This window comes from Paramacrobiotus metropolitanus, unplaced genomic scaffold, assembly GCF_019649055.1.
Source record: "Paramacrobiotus metropolitanus isolate TYO unplaced genomic scaffold, Prichtersi_v1.0 Parri_scaffold0000057, whole genome shotgun sequence".
Classification (NCBI taxonomy): domain Eukaryota; kingdom Metazoa; phylum Tardigrada; class Eutardigrada; order Parachela; family Macrobiotidae; genus Paramacrobiotus; species Paramacrobiotus metropolitanus.
This window is the reverse complement of record NW_026570277.1, coordinates 915,600-932,628: the sequence shown is the minus strand read 5'-3', so window position 1 is coordinate 932,628 and position 17,029 is coordinate 915,600. Positions and strand designations below refer to the sequence as shown.

At 45.7% G+C, this 17,029-nt stretch overlaps 1 protein-coding gene across 1 annotated transcript; it reads left to right on the top strand.

Moving 5' to 3' along the window:
• Nucleotides 1–1,293: 1,293 nt before the first annotated feature.
• LOC129592953 (uncharacterized) lies at nt 1,294–4,279 on the top strand. Its single transcript, XM_055489112.1, has 4 exons — nt 1,294–2,569; nt 2,632–2,734; nt 2,933–3,672; nt 3,771–4,279. Exons 1-3 carry the CDS (start codon nt 1,690–1,692, stop codon nt 3,420–3,422), a joined length of 1,473 nt encoding a protein of 490 aa, XP_055345087.1. The 5' UTR covers nt 1,294–1,689; the 3' UTR covers nt 3,423–3,672; nt 3,771–4,279.
• Nucleotides 4,280–17,029: the final 12,750 nt, after the last annotated feature.

The window sequence follows — 17,029 nt, the reverse complement described above, 5'->3', positions numbered from 1 at the left end:
GGTTAACTTAATGCGGCAATCAGCCGGCCTCATTAGAGTTGCTACGGTAAACTGTGCCGGCACTCTTTTTAAGCGATTCAGTGTTCAAATTAAAACGAGAAAAACTACGGTAACCAAGCCGGATTTCTCGTAATAACGTAAGCCACAAGCGGCGAACAAGAGTCAAAGACTTAAGGTGGAAATTTCATGGGGTAAAACTCAATGCGGTAATTGGCCGGCCCCATCAGAGATGCTACGGTAAACTTGCCGGCACTCTGGCCGCTCGAGGCATACTGAGGTTGGATGTGCGACAGAAAGGTCAAACTAAAAAATTTTACCAAGGAGGCAAGCGAAGAAGTGCTTGAAAGCCGCAGAAAATTGGCTAAGTTCCTCCATGACCTGTGATGGAAGTTTGAAGAGAAGTCAGATGACCTTTGGGATCATTACCGCCCAAGAGAGTCATCGTATCAGAATTTAAGTCGCATGACCTTTTTGGGACTATTAACCCATAATGAGTCGCACATCTCAACGGATCATCTCAACAAAGGATGACCTTTACCAGGGAGGAAGCGAACTACGCTTGTCTACATGACGTCCCTCCATGACTTTTATTGGATCTCATTTTGAAGTCGTACGAATGATACGCACCATATTCCAAAGATTGAAGCAGTATTCCTAAGTCGTACTTGATACGCACCTGATTCTCAAGCGGATTGTGATGAAAAGTCGCATTATGGATGCGCGGCATTGCTCAACAGAGCGGAATGGGCCAAAGTGCGGAAAACGGTGGACAGGACCTGTGACCTTTACGAGTCAGAAATGGAGGATCCTAGTCTACATTTTGATTAATACTTTTGTTGATCTGTTTAACTGTTGATCTGTTTTCTGATAGTATTTTTATAATTGGATCTCTTTATTCACATCGTATTAAATGGAATTGTGCCTTATGGAATTGATGTGATATGATAAATGGATTAAGAGAATTTGATGTTTTGAGCGCACACAGACACCGGCGACCGTCGTCTTCTCGTGGATCCGGGGTGTGTCCAGCCTCACAGGAGCTCGGCATCCCCCAGAGGCATGTGAGACCGGGATCACTAGCGTTCACGTCAGTGGCGCTACGCCTGTGGCGCTACGCCTTTGGACTACGTGTCTGTGTTGTGTCTCTTGTGATTGGCTTGCGTTCTGATAGTGGGCGCGGCATAGCACGTGCTGCACAGCGCCGCACGCTGTTGAATTGGCTCTACGATTTACGATCGAGCTGCGCCGATCACTTGTTGATTTCTGTTCTCCAGACTTTCAATATTATTAAAAGTCAGCGATTACGGTGCGACGTTTTGTGTTTCCGCATAGCTCGCGACCCAGATCGTGTCGCTCACTCCACGGGATAGATTCCGTTTCTGTCTCCGTCTGTGGATCCATTCTGGATCTACCATTAGACTATGATAAAATACGTACTAGAGTAGTTTAATACATTTTTATTTTACCTGTGATTGTTACCTATCATTTGTAATAATCATGTGAATTACAGTAAGTACCTATAGAAAATCGTGATATGTTTTAGCATACGCTCAGCACAACTTCTTTCTGTGAAACCCTGTAATCAGACCACCATTAGAAGAAAGTACCCTCATCCAGTTAGACGCCAGTATAAAAGTCAGTCCCCTCCACGAGTGTCGATATTTCATTGAAGCCTAATTCATCATCGAGATGAACGCAACACCCCTGCATTACGGGCAGTTGGGTACGGGTACTCGTGAGTTGAATTACGGGAACACAGTGCTGGTGCAGCGCGATCACGGCCAATGGTGGCTGGGATACGTTCAGGATATTGACGGCGACCACTTCTACATAGATTTCGACGCTACCACAGTTAACTCGCAATGGATTCACGCTCGTCATCTGTGGCCGCACCAGTTCTTAAGGAACCGTCCACTTTGGGGTTTCACTCCCTATTCTGTCCAGGTGGCACTACGGGATGCTGACAGTCAGCCGTTGATTTTCCGACCGGGTGCGGTCATCCACGATTCCGGAGGTATATATCGCGTCGTCAGTCTGAACGACGGAAACCCTCGACACATGGTGCACCGCGCCCAGCTCGTCGAACAACTGCCGACGTCGGATGATGGACAGAGCTTTTTTGAAAGACAGTCGGGCTTTTTGTACCGAAAGCATGTTATCCGCTTCGCTCAAGCGAATTTGTTGCCACCGCTGGATTTTCTACCGATCAGGATTGCCCGTACATGCCGTTTATCCTTTGACCGCGACCGTGAAGTGTGTTACGCTAGCTGCTGCTATAAAATTAAGCTGTATCGGCCGGACCACATGCTGTTCGTCTGCTCCGGGCAGCCATGCCACCGAGGCGGTATTTACGAATTTAATGTCGGTTGTCGGGTTTTTGTGCGAGTGGGAACGGATGCGGTCACTTTCATCTGCGCCGAAGTGCATGGCGATGCAAGCGGTCGTAGTATGTTCTGGGATAAGGATTCGCTAACGGCGGCTTGTGGACGCTACCTCGCCGAAAAAGTGGCGAAACAACAGATGAATATTGTAGAGGCACCAATGTTTAATTTGGATTCTGGTAAAACCGGTAAGCAACGTAGCTACTAAGATGTACCGCAAAAGGTTTCAAAATTCCCTATCTCTACCTAGGGTTTTCGACAGATGTGGATGAAATGTTAAACACACTTCCGCATTCCCTCATGGCATTCATTCTGGGTAGTATGGACATCAATACTCAGTCACAATTCAGACGGTAAGTCTGTTCGGTCCCAACACGTTGCCCACCAAATAATCAAGACCGACACTAGTGTCTAAACTAGCTTTTTCGTTTTGAAATTTTTTATTCCGTTCATTTGCCTTACGACGGCTGCGAAAGTTTTTGAACGCACCTGATACGAAAAACTGAGCAACTATTGGGCGAGCAAAGTTAGCTGCGAAATTGTTTTTATAGTGTCTGCGCGCTGTGGAATGTACTTTTGCCGTACTACTCAAATAACCGGCACATCATTATGGCCCTTAAAGGAACCCGTGTTTATGAGCACCAACACCAGAAATCAAACGTTGCTCACGACTGCGGCGCATACAACCTCGTGACCATGTTGAGTCGCGTCATCACTCGGGACATTCAAACGCTAGCGTTTGTTGTGGATGAGCCGTCGCCCGACGCCTTCCTGAACCTACGAGAACCTCTCTCAGCGATTAAGCAATTCCTGCAAGCCAAGGAGATACGAGTGACCACGATTATCGTCCGGAACGGGTACGATGTCGCTGGCTTGTGGCCGTACGCCTTCCTGAAAATGCACCTCCGTCACAGAAACGGCAAGTTGGAGTACGACCTGTTGACGGCGTCTGTCAGCAGTTTCTGCTCATCAACTACGCCGCGACCGAGGCCATCAGTGGATCGGCTTGGGAGGTTGCGTTCAGCGCTGAGGGAGCAGTAAGGAAGTCCGAACCTAACCCGATGCGTTACGGTCATAATGTCAACCAGCAAAAAATCATCATTCCGTTTCTGCGCTTCCGCTGTACGGATGCGTTTAACGAGCAAAGGATGCGCTTTTTAGAAGCGGCTGACGACCATTGTCCGCACGTCTCTCAGCGTGTATATAACAAAGTTGCCGCGGTTTATGCCGGTTGGGTGCAGTCATTGCCTTGTCCCGAGGAATGGACGAGTATTCGCCTGTTTCTACAGATGTAAGTAGCAATGCAAGATACTGTATATGAACAAAAATATGAAAATTTTTAAGTGTTGGTATGGTTGATTGCTGAGCCGGTTATTCTTCATTAATCAGGTTCAATAGTTTGCGGCCCGAAGACCATGCACAACGCTGGTGGACCTTCGATCTTCGACAACTGGATCTGGCCACGTTGACCAGAGTGACCTTCGCGGCACTGGATGGGTGCTTAAAGGATTGACAGAATCTAACAGCCACAATCGGTGTGCGGCATTTTACGTTATTTGTCATGGTGTTCTTGGAAGGATAAACTCTCCCACTAAAACCATTAACAGAAATCTGTATCTGGAATTTTCAGCAGTTAATCCTTTTGCCCTTCTAATTATCATTGTTACTTTATTTTTCCTCTTCATGGTAACATCATCACAAATGCCCTGCGCCCAAACGGAACCCAGCAGAAATTTTTTTCATTTTTTGTGCAATCAGTGTTGTGCTAGTAACTGTTTTATTCTTGTGTCAGTAATCTCATGGTGGTTCACACATCATCCAAAACGATTTGTCCAGGTTGCCTCGAATGGCAATTGCACCTTCCGTGTCATACTCTAATTTCGAAAAACATAACGCGACTTGTAGAGGGGCATTTTTCTTAAGGTCTTTTTCTGCAAACAAGTAGCAACAATAAATAGGTGGAGTCACGCACAAATATGCGGTACTTCGCCGAGGCGCAAAGATTACTACGACATTGACCAGAGTGCGTTTTGAAATTTATCGCTTAAATCAAGAACACAATTCCAACATATCTGGCACTCGACGGAGTTTTAACGCCGGCTACCAGTGAACCTCGCACATTTCATGAGCTGCTGGAACGGCTATGATGAATATAGGGCGTAGATCTTGGTAAAACTGGCGGAAGCAGTACTTGTGCTAATTGGAGCGTTGGCACCGCGGCTCATGTCCGGATCCGCTGGCCGACGATTCTGCCGCAGCTTGAATTGTTGATAGGCTTCTGCACGACGAGCAACAAACCACACCTACATCCCATGCCTTAGGCCTTATTCAAACCCATCAATAAACAGCAGCGACTTACCTGTATTTCGGGTTCAGCTAAATTGATCTTTTCGGCTAGCGTTTTTCTTGTGTTGAAACAGGGATAATGTTTTTGCGTACAACATAATGCTGCAGAGATTACAGTGGAATGCGTGAGGAGGTATCAGGGTTGATCGGGACTTATCTTTCTCCAGCGCCTCAACCTGCTAGTTAATGAGTGAGGGTCGAATAGGCAGCGTCTCAGATTTCGGTGCAAGGGTGACTTGTGCGTCGGTATCATTTGTCGAACTGCTATTCCCTGCATGCGCTATCGGACTTGACGGTCGTGTGTGATGAAGTGGTGTTAGTCAACACATGGTAATACTTCCTACTGGCGAGGATCGTACAGTACGATCCTCGCCAGTATCAATCAGTGCCGTCCAGTACGATTCGTACTGGACGGCACTGATTGATACTCATCATGGCTGGCTGGGGACTCATTGATGAACACGCCCACCGTACAGATATCGCTCACATGAACATCGTCATTCCGTGTCTGCGCATCCGTTCCATGGAGACGCCAACGGAGCACCGTCGACGCTTTCTCTCCGCACTCAACGTCCAATGCCCGGCCGTCAGTCAGCAAACTCATCAAAATGTGACGGCCCACCATACGTTCTGGGTGGAAACATTGCCCGATTACGATGACTGGAAGTGTATTCGCGTCTTTCTCAACATGTAAGGATTTGGATGGTAATGAACCCTTGTTCATATCATTACAATCTTCGCTCCACGGCGATATACTGCAATATACTGTATACTGTATTAGTGAGTTTTACGCCAGCTGTTTGTTGCTGTTGCTTGATTGCAAAACAACCGACATTTGTCGCATTCGCCTTACGGTACAGTATAATCCACCGGAATTGTTGATGACAGTACCCGGCCGGAAAAACAATGGATTTCCGTCAGCATTCCGTAGTGCCACCAAGAGGTTCTGGTCAATGCTGCACAAGTTTCCAAATTGAGAAATGGTTCCGGCACATGGCCCCAGATTTGCTTACATCCACTAGAGCTTTCGCCCGCTCTCAAAAATTTTTTTGTATTCAGAAGGAGTAATTTGTACTCACTGTGTATAACGACGTTAGTTCAAAAAGCGTTTTTGCAGCATCCAGCTAGTGAAATGAGGCGAAATAGACAAAATGTTTACACGTTCTCCGTTAAATTCCTTCGCTTGAAAAGACTTTTACCGAATAAAGACAGGTATTTCTAGTAATATTTTCAGTAGTTTATACCAGTTTTTATTAGTTACAAACATTAGTACGTATAAATATACGTTTAGGCGTCGAGTTCACTTAAGAGTCATGTCGTTAAAACTGCTTCAACGATGCAATCAAAATACTGTAATTTTTAAACTATGCCTTGCATTGCGAAACATCAGGATCAAGAAGTTAAGAACACTGCGTGTTAAAAGGTCGAAAACAGCAGCTAAAAGTTTTAAGCAGTTCTCACAATATCTGACTGCCCTAAGCGTCGTATCTGGCCCATGCTCAACCTCGGACTTGGAATCGGACTTGGAATACTAAAACTTGGACTTGGACTTCACTTGGACTCTAAAACTCGGACTTCACTTGGACTCTAAAACTTGGACTTCACTTGGACTCTAAAACTCGGACTTCACTTGGACTCTAAAACTTGGACTTTATGACTTGGATTTGGAATTAGGCGTTTCTTGTGTTTCTTATGTCTTCTTACGTTTCTTCATGTTTTCTTAAGTTTCTGAAGTTTCTTATGTTTCTTAGGTTATTTTTAGGTTTCTTTGGTGTTCTTAGATTTCTTAGGTTTCTTAGGTTTCTTAGGTTTCTTAAATTTCTTAGGTTTCTTAGATGTCTTAGGTTTCTCCGAATACCAAAGAATACCTAGATAACCTAAGAAATGTTAGTAACCTCAGAAACCTAAGAACACCTAACAAACCTAAGAAACCTAAGAAAACCTACAAGTCGCTTAAGTGACTCTAATGACTTATACTAGAATTATTTTAGTTCGCTTAACAGTTTAAACGGAATGTACTTTACTTTACCATTTTTTCCATGGAATGGTCTATCTTAGAGCTACAACTTGTAAAAGTGCATCCAATCTTAACGACCAGCGTGCCTAGCAAATATAAGAATAACGTTCGTTATCCAGCACTTGCGCAGATCCATTCAAATTAATTTCAGATCTTGCACAGATCCATTCCGTGCCATTAATATCGTTCCCTAACTGTGCAACTATTAGTCTCAAGCAGGAACACGCCTGTTTGAGTTTTCCAGTAAGTAACATTTTGACGTGCTTTAAATTTCTCAGCTTTCGTCGTCAATCAGTAGACTCGCTGCGTCATCGCGGACATATGCTGTCTCACGCCGTCGCAACAAAATTGTCCGTCTCGAGCTGCGCGGTTCAGCTTGCACCAAAGTCGTGGCGTCACGGGGGAACAGCCTGCCGGCAGCGAAAGTACTGTCGCGGGCTGTCGCGATTATATACCGTGTCGCGGCTGTCGCGGCGTCGCGGCATACAGCCTGCCAGCAGCGAAAGTACTGTCGCGGGCTGTCGCGGTTATATACCGTGTCGCGGCTGTCGCGGTGTCGCGGAAACACTGCCTGGCCGCAGCACAAGTACTGTCGCGGTGCTGTCGCGGTTATACACCGTGTCGTGGCTGTCGCGGCGTCGCGGTATACAGCCTGCCAGCAGCGAAAGTACTGTCGCGGGCTGTCGCGGTTATATACCGTGTCGCGGCTGTCGCGGTGTCGCGGAAACACTGCCTGGCCGCAGCACAAGTACTGTCGCGGTGCTGTCGCGGTTATACACCGTGTCGCGGCTGTCGCGGCGTCGCGGTATGCAGTCTGCCAGCAGCGAAAGTACTGTCGCGGGCTGTCGCGGTTATATACCGTGTCGCACGTACTTCAAGGTTGGTCCTGGACGCGACACTGACAGCCGATTTCAAGTTTGGTACAGATTGAGTCACTTCTGTCCCAGCCACCACTGGCCGCTGTGGCGCTGTACTAGTACCGTGTTTCCGTAGTTCACCTCGCGTGCACCTTCATACACTTCTTGAAAATACAGCGGTGTCACGCTCATGACAATCCTGAATCCGGAAATGGCAAGCAGAAAATTGTCGTGGAGACAGATCTGACGATTACGGGTTGGACGATGCAGTTGAAGCTTAGCTAACTTAGATAACTTCGAAATTCGAATTTACAGTCTTTGCAATAACTGAGTTGTACCGTACCATATTGTAATAGTGAAAAAAACAGCTGTCGGTGGCAGCTGCATAATTTCTATCGCGTAACGTGTTGCATTTGAACTGCGAATGCGCTCATTTCATCGCATTATGGTAACGGTGGTAAACTTTTGGGCGGAATTGCGATAAAGGAATTCAGTATTCATATTATAACAATCTTTGCCGCATTGATGATATTCGCCGGTAACGATGGTAATGAAACGCACATGTTGGATAATTAACAATCATCATATTGCATCACTGTGATTACTTACCCATGATTTAATAGACAAGAAAATTAAAAGGTCAATGGCAAAATTTATAATAGTCTTCCAGCAAACATTTCTAACGCAGTTATTTCACCGCTATCCAATCAGTGCACTGATACAGTTACGCCAATAAATATTTTCCAATAAATAAAAAGCAATCCATGTATTATTTTGCAGACAGCATGGTCTACGTGTAGCGACAATGAAATGTACTATGCGTCTTGTCATTATATTGTTATATTAGTCCCTAAATCAATCTTTAGTTGCATCAGCTTTCGAAGCTTCCACATTAAAAGTTTCCAACATTAAAAGCCTGCTTAAATTCTAAGGAAGGCCGGAATGGAAGTCCATACCTCTGAATAGTCACCCAGTGCGCATGTATCGCTTTGACCTTTTCACGTACACGCTGGGTAATTCGTCAGACAGTTTTCGTTGGCTGCGGATAAAAAGCGTTGGCATCGTTCAGCAACGGTTACATTTGCACGGAAACGCAAGAAAGGAAAGGTTACAGTACATCCTGTCGGACATTATCGCGACGGAACAAACCATCACCACGATTCCGCAAGGCCTTTCCGCCACTACCGTGGCACTGTATTTCCCCGGTGGATGCGACGATAAGTAGCTTCCCCCGCAGAATAATTGATCAACAGCAGTTCCTCGCAAACAGTCATCAGTTTAGTCAGCATCTGCCCTTCGTATACTTTGCTGTCTTCGACACGAGCAATTGTCCAGAACAAGATCGATGGCTTATCAACAGCACTGGCTCCGTTCGCCACAAGAATCAACGGCAAGCGGATGCCTTTGGTTTCTAACAGCATTTGGATTCCCGAGATTTTAGCGTTGATATCAAAACCGACGCTTGAGTGATTGCAGTAGTCATCAATCAGTATCAATCTGCGTGTGCGCTGATCAACTGTCCGGTTTAGTATGGTCAGGAATTTGAAGGCATGATAGCATCTTTCCACTGCCAAAGACTGGTCGTACGATTTTCTGGTCGACGTTCGACGGCTGTCAAAGACGATGTCCCGATGGCTGGCGTAATCCAGTAGAAGCACCCGCCACAGCGCGCATACTCTAATGAAAACATCCATAAATATAGTAAATTATGAGAGAAAACCAAATACTACTGTAGTATAAATCAATTTAGGAATCGACATTCCTCGCAACCGGTGATATTAACGCTTGAATACTACAGTTTTGCACTGCTACTTGGTTTGAAAACCTAACCGGTGCGTCCGTAACTGAGTATCAACATCAAGATTAAGCAGAATATCAGCCAAAATTGGAATCGCGAGGTAGCTGATGGAGGACTCGTCCGCATCTGAAGAACACTTAGTCATTGAGCACCGATATTGTAACGATACTCCATGTTTATTTGGCAATAACCATCATAGCGACAGAATTCAGCATTCGCGGTCACACTTCTCAAAATGATCCAAGTTTAAACGTTAAAAAAAAGATTCCAGCCATTTGCGCCATTCTGTTTACCTGGTCTCACATTCAATGTACCTGGAACAGCAGTCGCATTTATACCCGCAACCACAGATAAACTTGAGCGCTGTGTCCGAAAGGCTGTTAGATACGAGATGAGACTGGAGAAGCTCGCTCTGCTGCCCACAAAACGCATCATCTCAGCAAAAGCCGATCCAAAGATCCCGAACGTTCCTACGGCCAGCCGGTAAAAACATGTAGCCCATTTCTTCCAAGAACGCCTATTGTTATGATTAGTGCTATACTACTAGGATAAGATGTTCTTAAAAAATGGGAATAATTCGTTTTTGAAGCGTTTCTCTGGGTCTGTTACTGACCGTGCTCAACAACGGGCGAGGGTGAAACCTGGACCATATTAAACTGTTCGGCCAGCTGCTCAGTGACATAGTTTTCGCAGGCTTTCTTCAAGGATTCTTCGTCCCAAAACATACTGTTGACGGGGCGGTTGCCATTCCTAATACCGCTCCGTCCCAAATATCCGTAAACTTCGGCACAAATAAACGTCACCGAATCGACATCCGCTCGCACAAAAACCCGACAGCCGAGACCGAAGGTATAACTCTCGTTAAAGCAGGGCCGATGTCTGGATGCACAACGAAACACAGTTTTATCCACCCCCTCTTCCCGAATATGCCGACAATCGTCGTTACATTTCGCTTCCGGACTCAACCGCAGCCGGCATGTATTGGCCAGAAATAGAGGCATGAAATCCAAATCGCGAAGCAGATGGGCTTTGGGGAAGTTGATGACATGTTTTTTGTATGGGATCCGGGTCGGTGTCTCCAGGAGGCTGCGGGCGTTCAGCGGTCCACGAGCGAACTGAGTAAAGTGTGCCAGGTGATAATCCGCCGACTGGGCTTGCCCTTTCGCAGTACGTGAAGCACGCACAATATAGAACACGGAATCAAGAATGTGGACGACAATGGCCAAGCGGAATACCATGGGACCACCATCCACACCGCGCAGCGCCACCATCTCGGGCCGGTAGTGGCAGGTCGGGCGTATGAACTCATGGTGCCATAAATGACGGGAGGAAATCCACTGAGCCCGAATCGTGCTGTCATCAAAGTCAACAAGATAGTTTTCACCGTCCACATCCTGCACGTATCCTAACCACCATTCGCCGTTGAAGCCGTGCACCAACACCGTGTTCCCGTAGTTGATCTGGCGGGCCCCCGTGTACAACTGGCGAAGATACCGGGGAGTAGCGTTCATGATGCGTGGTATTTATTGAGATGGTTTAGCAAAAAGTTGCAAGAGAGGCCGTTTGTGTGGAAAGAGACTTGTTTCCAAAAAACGCCCCACAAGCGGGAATTGAACCCGCGACAGCTGCGTCTATAGCCGAACAACTAACCACTGCAATACTGCGGCATCATCCTCTAGCATACAAATCTCCTCACACTGTAGTGTAAGCGCCTTTCAAAGTGTTCTCGTTTTGCTTCAAAGTCTTCCTTCAACATAAGCCAAGCACTGGCATTCATGGCTTCGGAGACAGTTGAACCTTTGCAGCGTTCGCCATGCTACACTCACAATACCCCAGAAATTTGACTAATGCTGCACTACCCCGCTTCCAGCTATGGACCATCTACCAGTAAGGCAGGTGACCTGATTTGCTGCATTTTGTAGGTCATTTTGTAAAGAAGACGACATTTGAGAGCGATAACATCGACAATCGTCAATCGATGCTCTGGCATTGACGCAAAGTCACTAGATAGACCTAGAGGTCTATTCTAGTGGCTTTGATTGACGTCCTCCTGTGCTGTACTCCTGTACTTAAGTGACTTAATTTTCGCAGTGACTCAGCCAAATTCGGACCTTTGTACTGTTCACCAGCGCATCCAGCTAAGCCGTCTTGGCTTAACGAGGCTCCATATTAAGTTAAAAGAATGTTCGTTAATGGTTTCGGTGCGATTACTGTACTTGTCTGCCGGGCACTACCGGCTTAATCGCTGTAGTATAATACCGCGATGATTTTGTACATAGCTCAGATACGACGATAATAATGATATCCTACCGCGATCAGCGGTATGTACTAACCGGTAAGTCACAACGGTACCACTGAACATTCCCGTACACAGTGCAGTTTGCATGTTCAGTAATCATTACTGGGAATTTTTTCTCGTACTGGTGCTGTTTCTTTCCAAGAGTTCACTAGCATAATTATTGTTACTGGATAAAGACCATATGAGTGGATATCAGGAAAACCACATCACGTCAGAAATTCCAAGGAAATTATGGATTTTTTCTCAAGCGGAAAGCGAAGTAACCGCCAGGCAAATCTGGGCAACACGGTGCTGATTAATCGCGGTGATGACGTATGGATGCTGGCGTACATTCAGGATATTGACGGGGAAAGCGTATACGTGGATTTCGACTGTGCGGCGCCAGCACCTTGTTGGATTCCTTCGCAATGTGTGTGGCAGCATCATCACTACGGCATGTTACAGCGGGCGCAGCAGCAAGAACAGCATCACGGCCAACCGAACATAGTCCACGTTGCCATGCGCGACACCCATAACGGAGCATATATTTTCCGTTCTGCACGATTGCTGAACTATATATACACGAACTGTGTCGTTGTAACGAATGGACATGGGGAACCGGGGTCCCGGCACGTTGTACATCGGTGGCAAATTGTTAAACATCTGCCGACCGAGCAGCCGTCCTTATGCGGACTACTGCGGGAGATACCCATCGTTAAACTGACTATGCATTCAGAGTGTATTAAGTTGATACAGAAAATTAACGACTACGAGATGTTGAGATTTGTTCAGCTGGTTTTCAGTGCAGCTGGATATTCATCGTACTTGTGGGAATGTGATAGATTTTATGTGAAAGTGGAAGACAATAGGATGGTATGGTTGTTCCTGGGGTTTGATCACTGGAGATACCCACGGGAAAAAATTATGTTTTCAGCAGATTGTGAACGAAGACTCTTAGCAGTGGCGGAGCACCTCGTCCGGTATTATGGGTGCGACGAGATCGAGCTGGAAGCGCGCTGGAATGCCTACGTGTTAGGTAGGTGTCAGGTATCTGCAAGTGATCACATTTATACAGCAAAGCTGGCATGGCCAGAACTACACCTACGCAACTATCTTTCAGTTTTATATGTTTATGCTTTGGATCTATTTGCTTCATTTAAAATTAAGCACTGTACCATAATTATCGAATACGCAGTTCACTTACATTTTCATTTGAAATTCAAGCCCCCTAGTAAGAACGCTCGAAACATGAAATTACAGCCCCTCAACGTAGACGTCCAAGTACTCAAAAAAGGCGAACTAAAATTTCTTATTCCGTGTTTTGTATGTGATGAATTAGAAAATATTTTTTACTTTTGGTTGTAAAATCACAATTACATCTCTACTTCTATCTGAAGTACCGGTATCCGTAAATCCCCACTGCCCACTTCATGCTGCAATACTTGGCAGACATATACTCACGGACATTTTCCTAATAGTTTAATTTTCAGTTCTGGCACAGCACGGTTTCGGCTTTCCGTGTAGGCATACTGTATTCCGCATTACCAGAGAGTGGCTTGAACCTTACCGCAAGGTATCCCCAAATTATGCGAAAGCCGTTTATGCCACCACCGGCAAGCAGATTGCTCTCTATCCGGATGCAGGCCGATTTCCTTGTTTCGGTAAGTTCAAAGACAATTTTCAGTTTGTGGACGTAGATAAGTGCGTTCGCACGCCTCATGACGGTTGCCATGCCTGCCGTTCTGGTCCTCAAATTTCCGCCCACAAAGGCATCGTATATAATTATGCACAAACCTATGACTTTGGCAATATGGCAAACAGCTTGTCGGCGCTGGAAGTTAGCTTTATAGGGTCGTAAAAATTTCTGCGAAAATTCTGTTCAATACGGTTGACGAGTGCCGTATGTCGTTTTGGGGTACGGGAGACTAGCGCTTGCAAATGTGTACACTGCACAGTACAAGCGCACAAATGCACCGGCAATTTACATCCACATTTTACACCAACTTTGGTAGAACTTTGTAGGATCGCTGCAGTACTCGTAACGTGCTATCCACTGAGTATCCAGTTTGTTAGCGCATGCGATAGAACTTGTAGGATTTCTACAGTAATGATTCCGTGAATGATGTCGTACGAAATTTGCAGATAACACGACAACCATGCCGGGAAAGATTGCTGTTACCGTCTTGCCGGAAATATTGCTGCAACTTGACTGTTGTTCTCGCGCTGTAGTAAAACGGTGAGCAAGCCAGAAAGTGAATTGTCTACGACAACATTGTCATGCCATACTTCTGTCTCTAAATTTTTCTTGAAATTTAACAGCTTTATGCATGAAGTGCTTATTCGATGTATACTGTATGCATACGCGTACAATTGTTTAAGTGCGAGGCAATGCTGGCTGTGTACAGGAAACGTTCTGTACCGGTAAAAGAGGTGGGACGAAGTGTATTACATAATGAAGTGATTTACTGCGTGATTTTCTGCTTCACCAATGTATTCTTGTGTAAAGAACCGATTAGACGAAGAGCGAATGTAACCGTCCAAAACGTCCGGACGTCTGAGACGTCCGGCGGACCTTTTGGCGCCTAAACCGTCCAAAACGTCCGAAGGCCGCCAAAACGTCCGCCGTAAATTTTGCCCACCCGATTTTTTTTCGTGTTTGCGTCGGATCGCAGCCGGACGTCTCAGCCTGACTGGTAATTCGTAGCCGGACGTTTCTACCTGACCGGTCAGGTAGAAACGTCCGGCTACAAACCTACGAAAAAACAAAAAAAAACGAGGCGGGCAAAATTTACGGCGGACGTTTTGGCGGCCCCCGGACGTTTTGGACGGTTTAGGCGCCAAAAGGTCCGCCGGACGTCTCGGACGTCCGGACGTTTTGGACGGTTACAAGCGAACAACATGAGTAAAACGCCTACCCAACATATAACGAAATACATATACATAAACTGTGTTCAATTTCCTTTCTCTATCTGTACTCGCACGCTCGAAAATTCAATTTGGCACAACAAAGCATTCCCCGCATTCATTTTTACTTGAATTAACCGACTGCATTTGTAGAGTGTGCCACCTGTGGAAGGCAGTGATTTACACCTCCGACTCGTCATTGGTGATTATCGACTTCCGGACCTTACGAAAATGTCCCCCATGTGGACGGGAAACCGAAAACTATTATTATAGTTTTTTGATTGAACGCAGCGTGCAGCCGTTCCCGCGGACATTGGCACTGCTTAATTTCGGCCGACGCGGCGATAACGTTGAAGAATCGTTCGGTATTATGGCCTGTGTGCTCCATCTGAAACGGATCAAGTTACCCACGATTGTCATTAAAAACTGCGTCGTACCGTTTGAATTTGATTGCGACCGCTTCGCTTCACAGCATTACGTGTTCAATCTGGCAGTTCTGTTGCCCTATTGCCAGCAGCTGTTGGTCTGTAACTACAGTATTGTAAACGTTCTCTGTCAATGTTCTCTACGATATTGGGACCAGACAGCGGCCTTTCCAGATGAGCTCTCCATCACCATACCCACCATGCGTTTCCAGTGTTCTGACGGCCTGGATAAGGAGAAATTCTTTCATAATTTTATTGCATGGGTGGAAGAGTATTTACCTCCTGTTGGACCCATTGCCGAAACGCTCCGTCAGAATTTCCATGTAATGACGGAAAGAGTGGATTACCCGGAAGGATGGCAGCATTTCCGAGGCTTCCTGGAAAAGTAAATCTCACATTGTTAAATAGCTTTGCTAACTTTGTAGCGACGGTTGTTGTATTACTGGAGCGATCATACCAGGTCACTCCACAGAAATGGTATAAGGGAAAGTAGCGCTGGCAGATATTATAGCGAGTGTTATTAGATTCAAATAATTATGTTTCATTTGATTGGTCAGTGATAAAGCCGATGATGTAATCGTTAGCCTGTGGGCGGTCTATGTTCCGAATTTCTAGCTTCTGTGGAGATGAGAATGTGTTTACAGAAATCAGTCGGTTTTCTGTAAACCGTTCGTTCGTTCGTTCGGAATGACCATTCGTCTTCCTGATTCCTGTAATTCCCTAAACTGTGTAACGTCTGCATCTTTGACCACCACTTTCGGTGATTGTGCGTCGTGGCGCGGCGTGTAGCCAATCCACTGTAAACGGAGGCCCATCATCAGCCTTCCGTTATAATATGTACAAGCTAGTCCGGTAATTTCTGACGGATCAATGCAGCGAAATACATCTGAGATTTACGTGTTACGTCAAACTCAGTTCTACGGCGCGCCACGCCACACTGCTTACACAAGTAACACGCGTCTTTCTGGCTGGTGGTTTGGTGAGCGCCACATATTTAATGGTGGCTAGAAATTGGTTGGTGCAGCAAGGGACAATCTAGCTGCGGAGCGCATTTAAGCAATCCGATAAACGTAGTGAAGTGACCACCGTTTTAAGCGCAAACTTCGGGCTAGCTAGGTACCTTTACGTAGGTAATTACCGGACAACATTGTACACTGCCGTGCTTTTGTGCAGTTGCTCGCATTTGCTATAACTACGTAGGACCGCTCCATTAAACCCGAGACCAACCACATTCTTCACGTTTTTGTAGGCATACGTACGACGAAATGGTCTTGCGTGAGAAATACTGGGCAACAGTGGATTTACGGGACTTCCGGACGTTGCGCTTAAGTCGATTCCTCATGTATTTACTGAATGCATGCACGGAACTGCCATTTGAACCAGAATTTTGAGCCTGCCACTCGTTAAGACGATCTAAATTTACGTTTGCTATGCTTCTAGATATCATCCGAAGAGTTTATACATTTTAGACGCTCGTATCCTGGCTGTTTTTTTTAAACTGCAGCTCATGAGTAGAATTTTTTAAACTGCAGCTCATGACTCTTATAGTGTTGGCATAAAGAAGTAATATGATTTTTTCGAACAACTACTTAATTCCTGATGGTGAGGTTATTGAGGTACTCGAAGTTATGACGTGAGCGAATGTCATTTGCTAAAGAACACCGGAAATTGTTCTCGGTGTTCGTGCGGTACAGTCGGTGCAGATACAATAGATTGTACTGCAGGAAAGTTTCTGTTTTAGGTATGTGAAATGAACTGCGCGGATTTTGGCTGTGGCACACTGAATTAGTGCACTAGTTTATGTTTATTAGTAATTTGATTTTATTTCTGTTTCAACTTCTAAATTTCACATAAAATATCAAAATAGAGAGGCATGGCGGGTTTTTCGACACAACAACATCAAGGAGCCTAGCCGATCGAATAAACGAATACGGGTGAACACAACGCAAGCGTGAAAACAAGCAACAGCAGTTATAACAAGATAGCCGCACAAAAGCAGTAAGTAACATCTTCGGGTTTCGAA

What these genes read in the sequence shown, in the direction of transcription:
- LOC129592953 (XM_055489112.1), top strand. Translation starts at nt 1,690, where the DNA reads ATGAACGCAACACCCCTGCATTACGGGCAGTTGGGTACGGGTACTCGT. An exon ending in TTTGGATTCTGGTAAAACCG is followed by an intron (nt 2,570 to 2,631) that starts GTAAGCAACGTA and finishes ATCTCTACCTAG; the next exon opens with GGTTTTCGACAGATGTGGAT. An exon ending in ACTCAGTCACAATTCAGACG is followed by an intron (nt 2,735 to 2,932) that starts GTAAGTCTGTTC and finishes TTGTTTTTATAG; the next exon opens with TGTCTGCGCGCTGTGGAATG.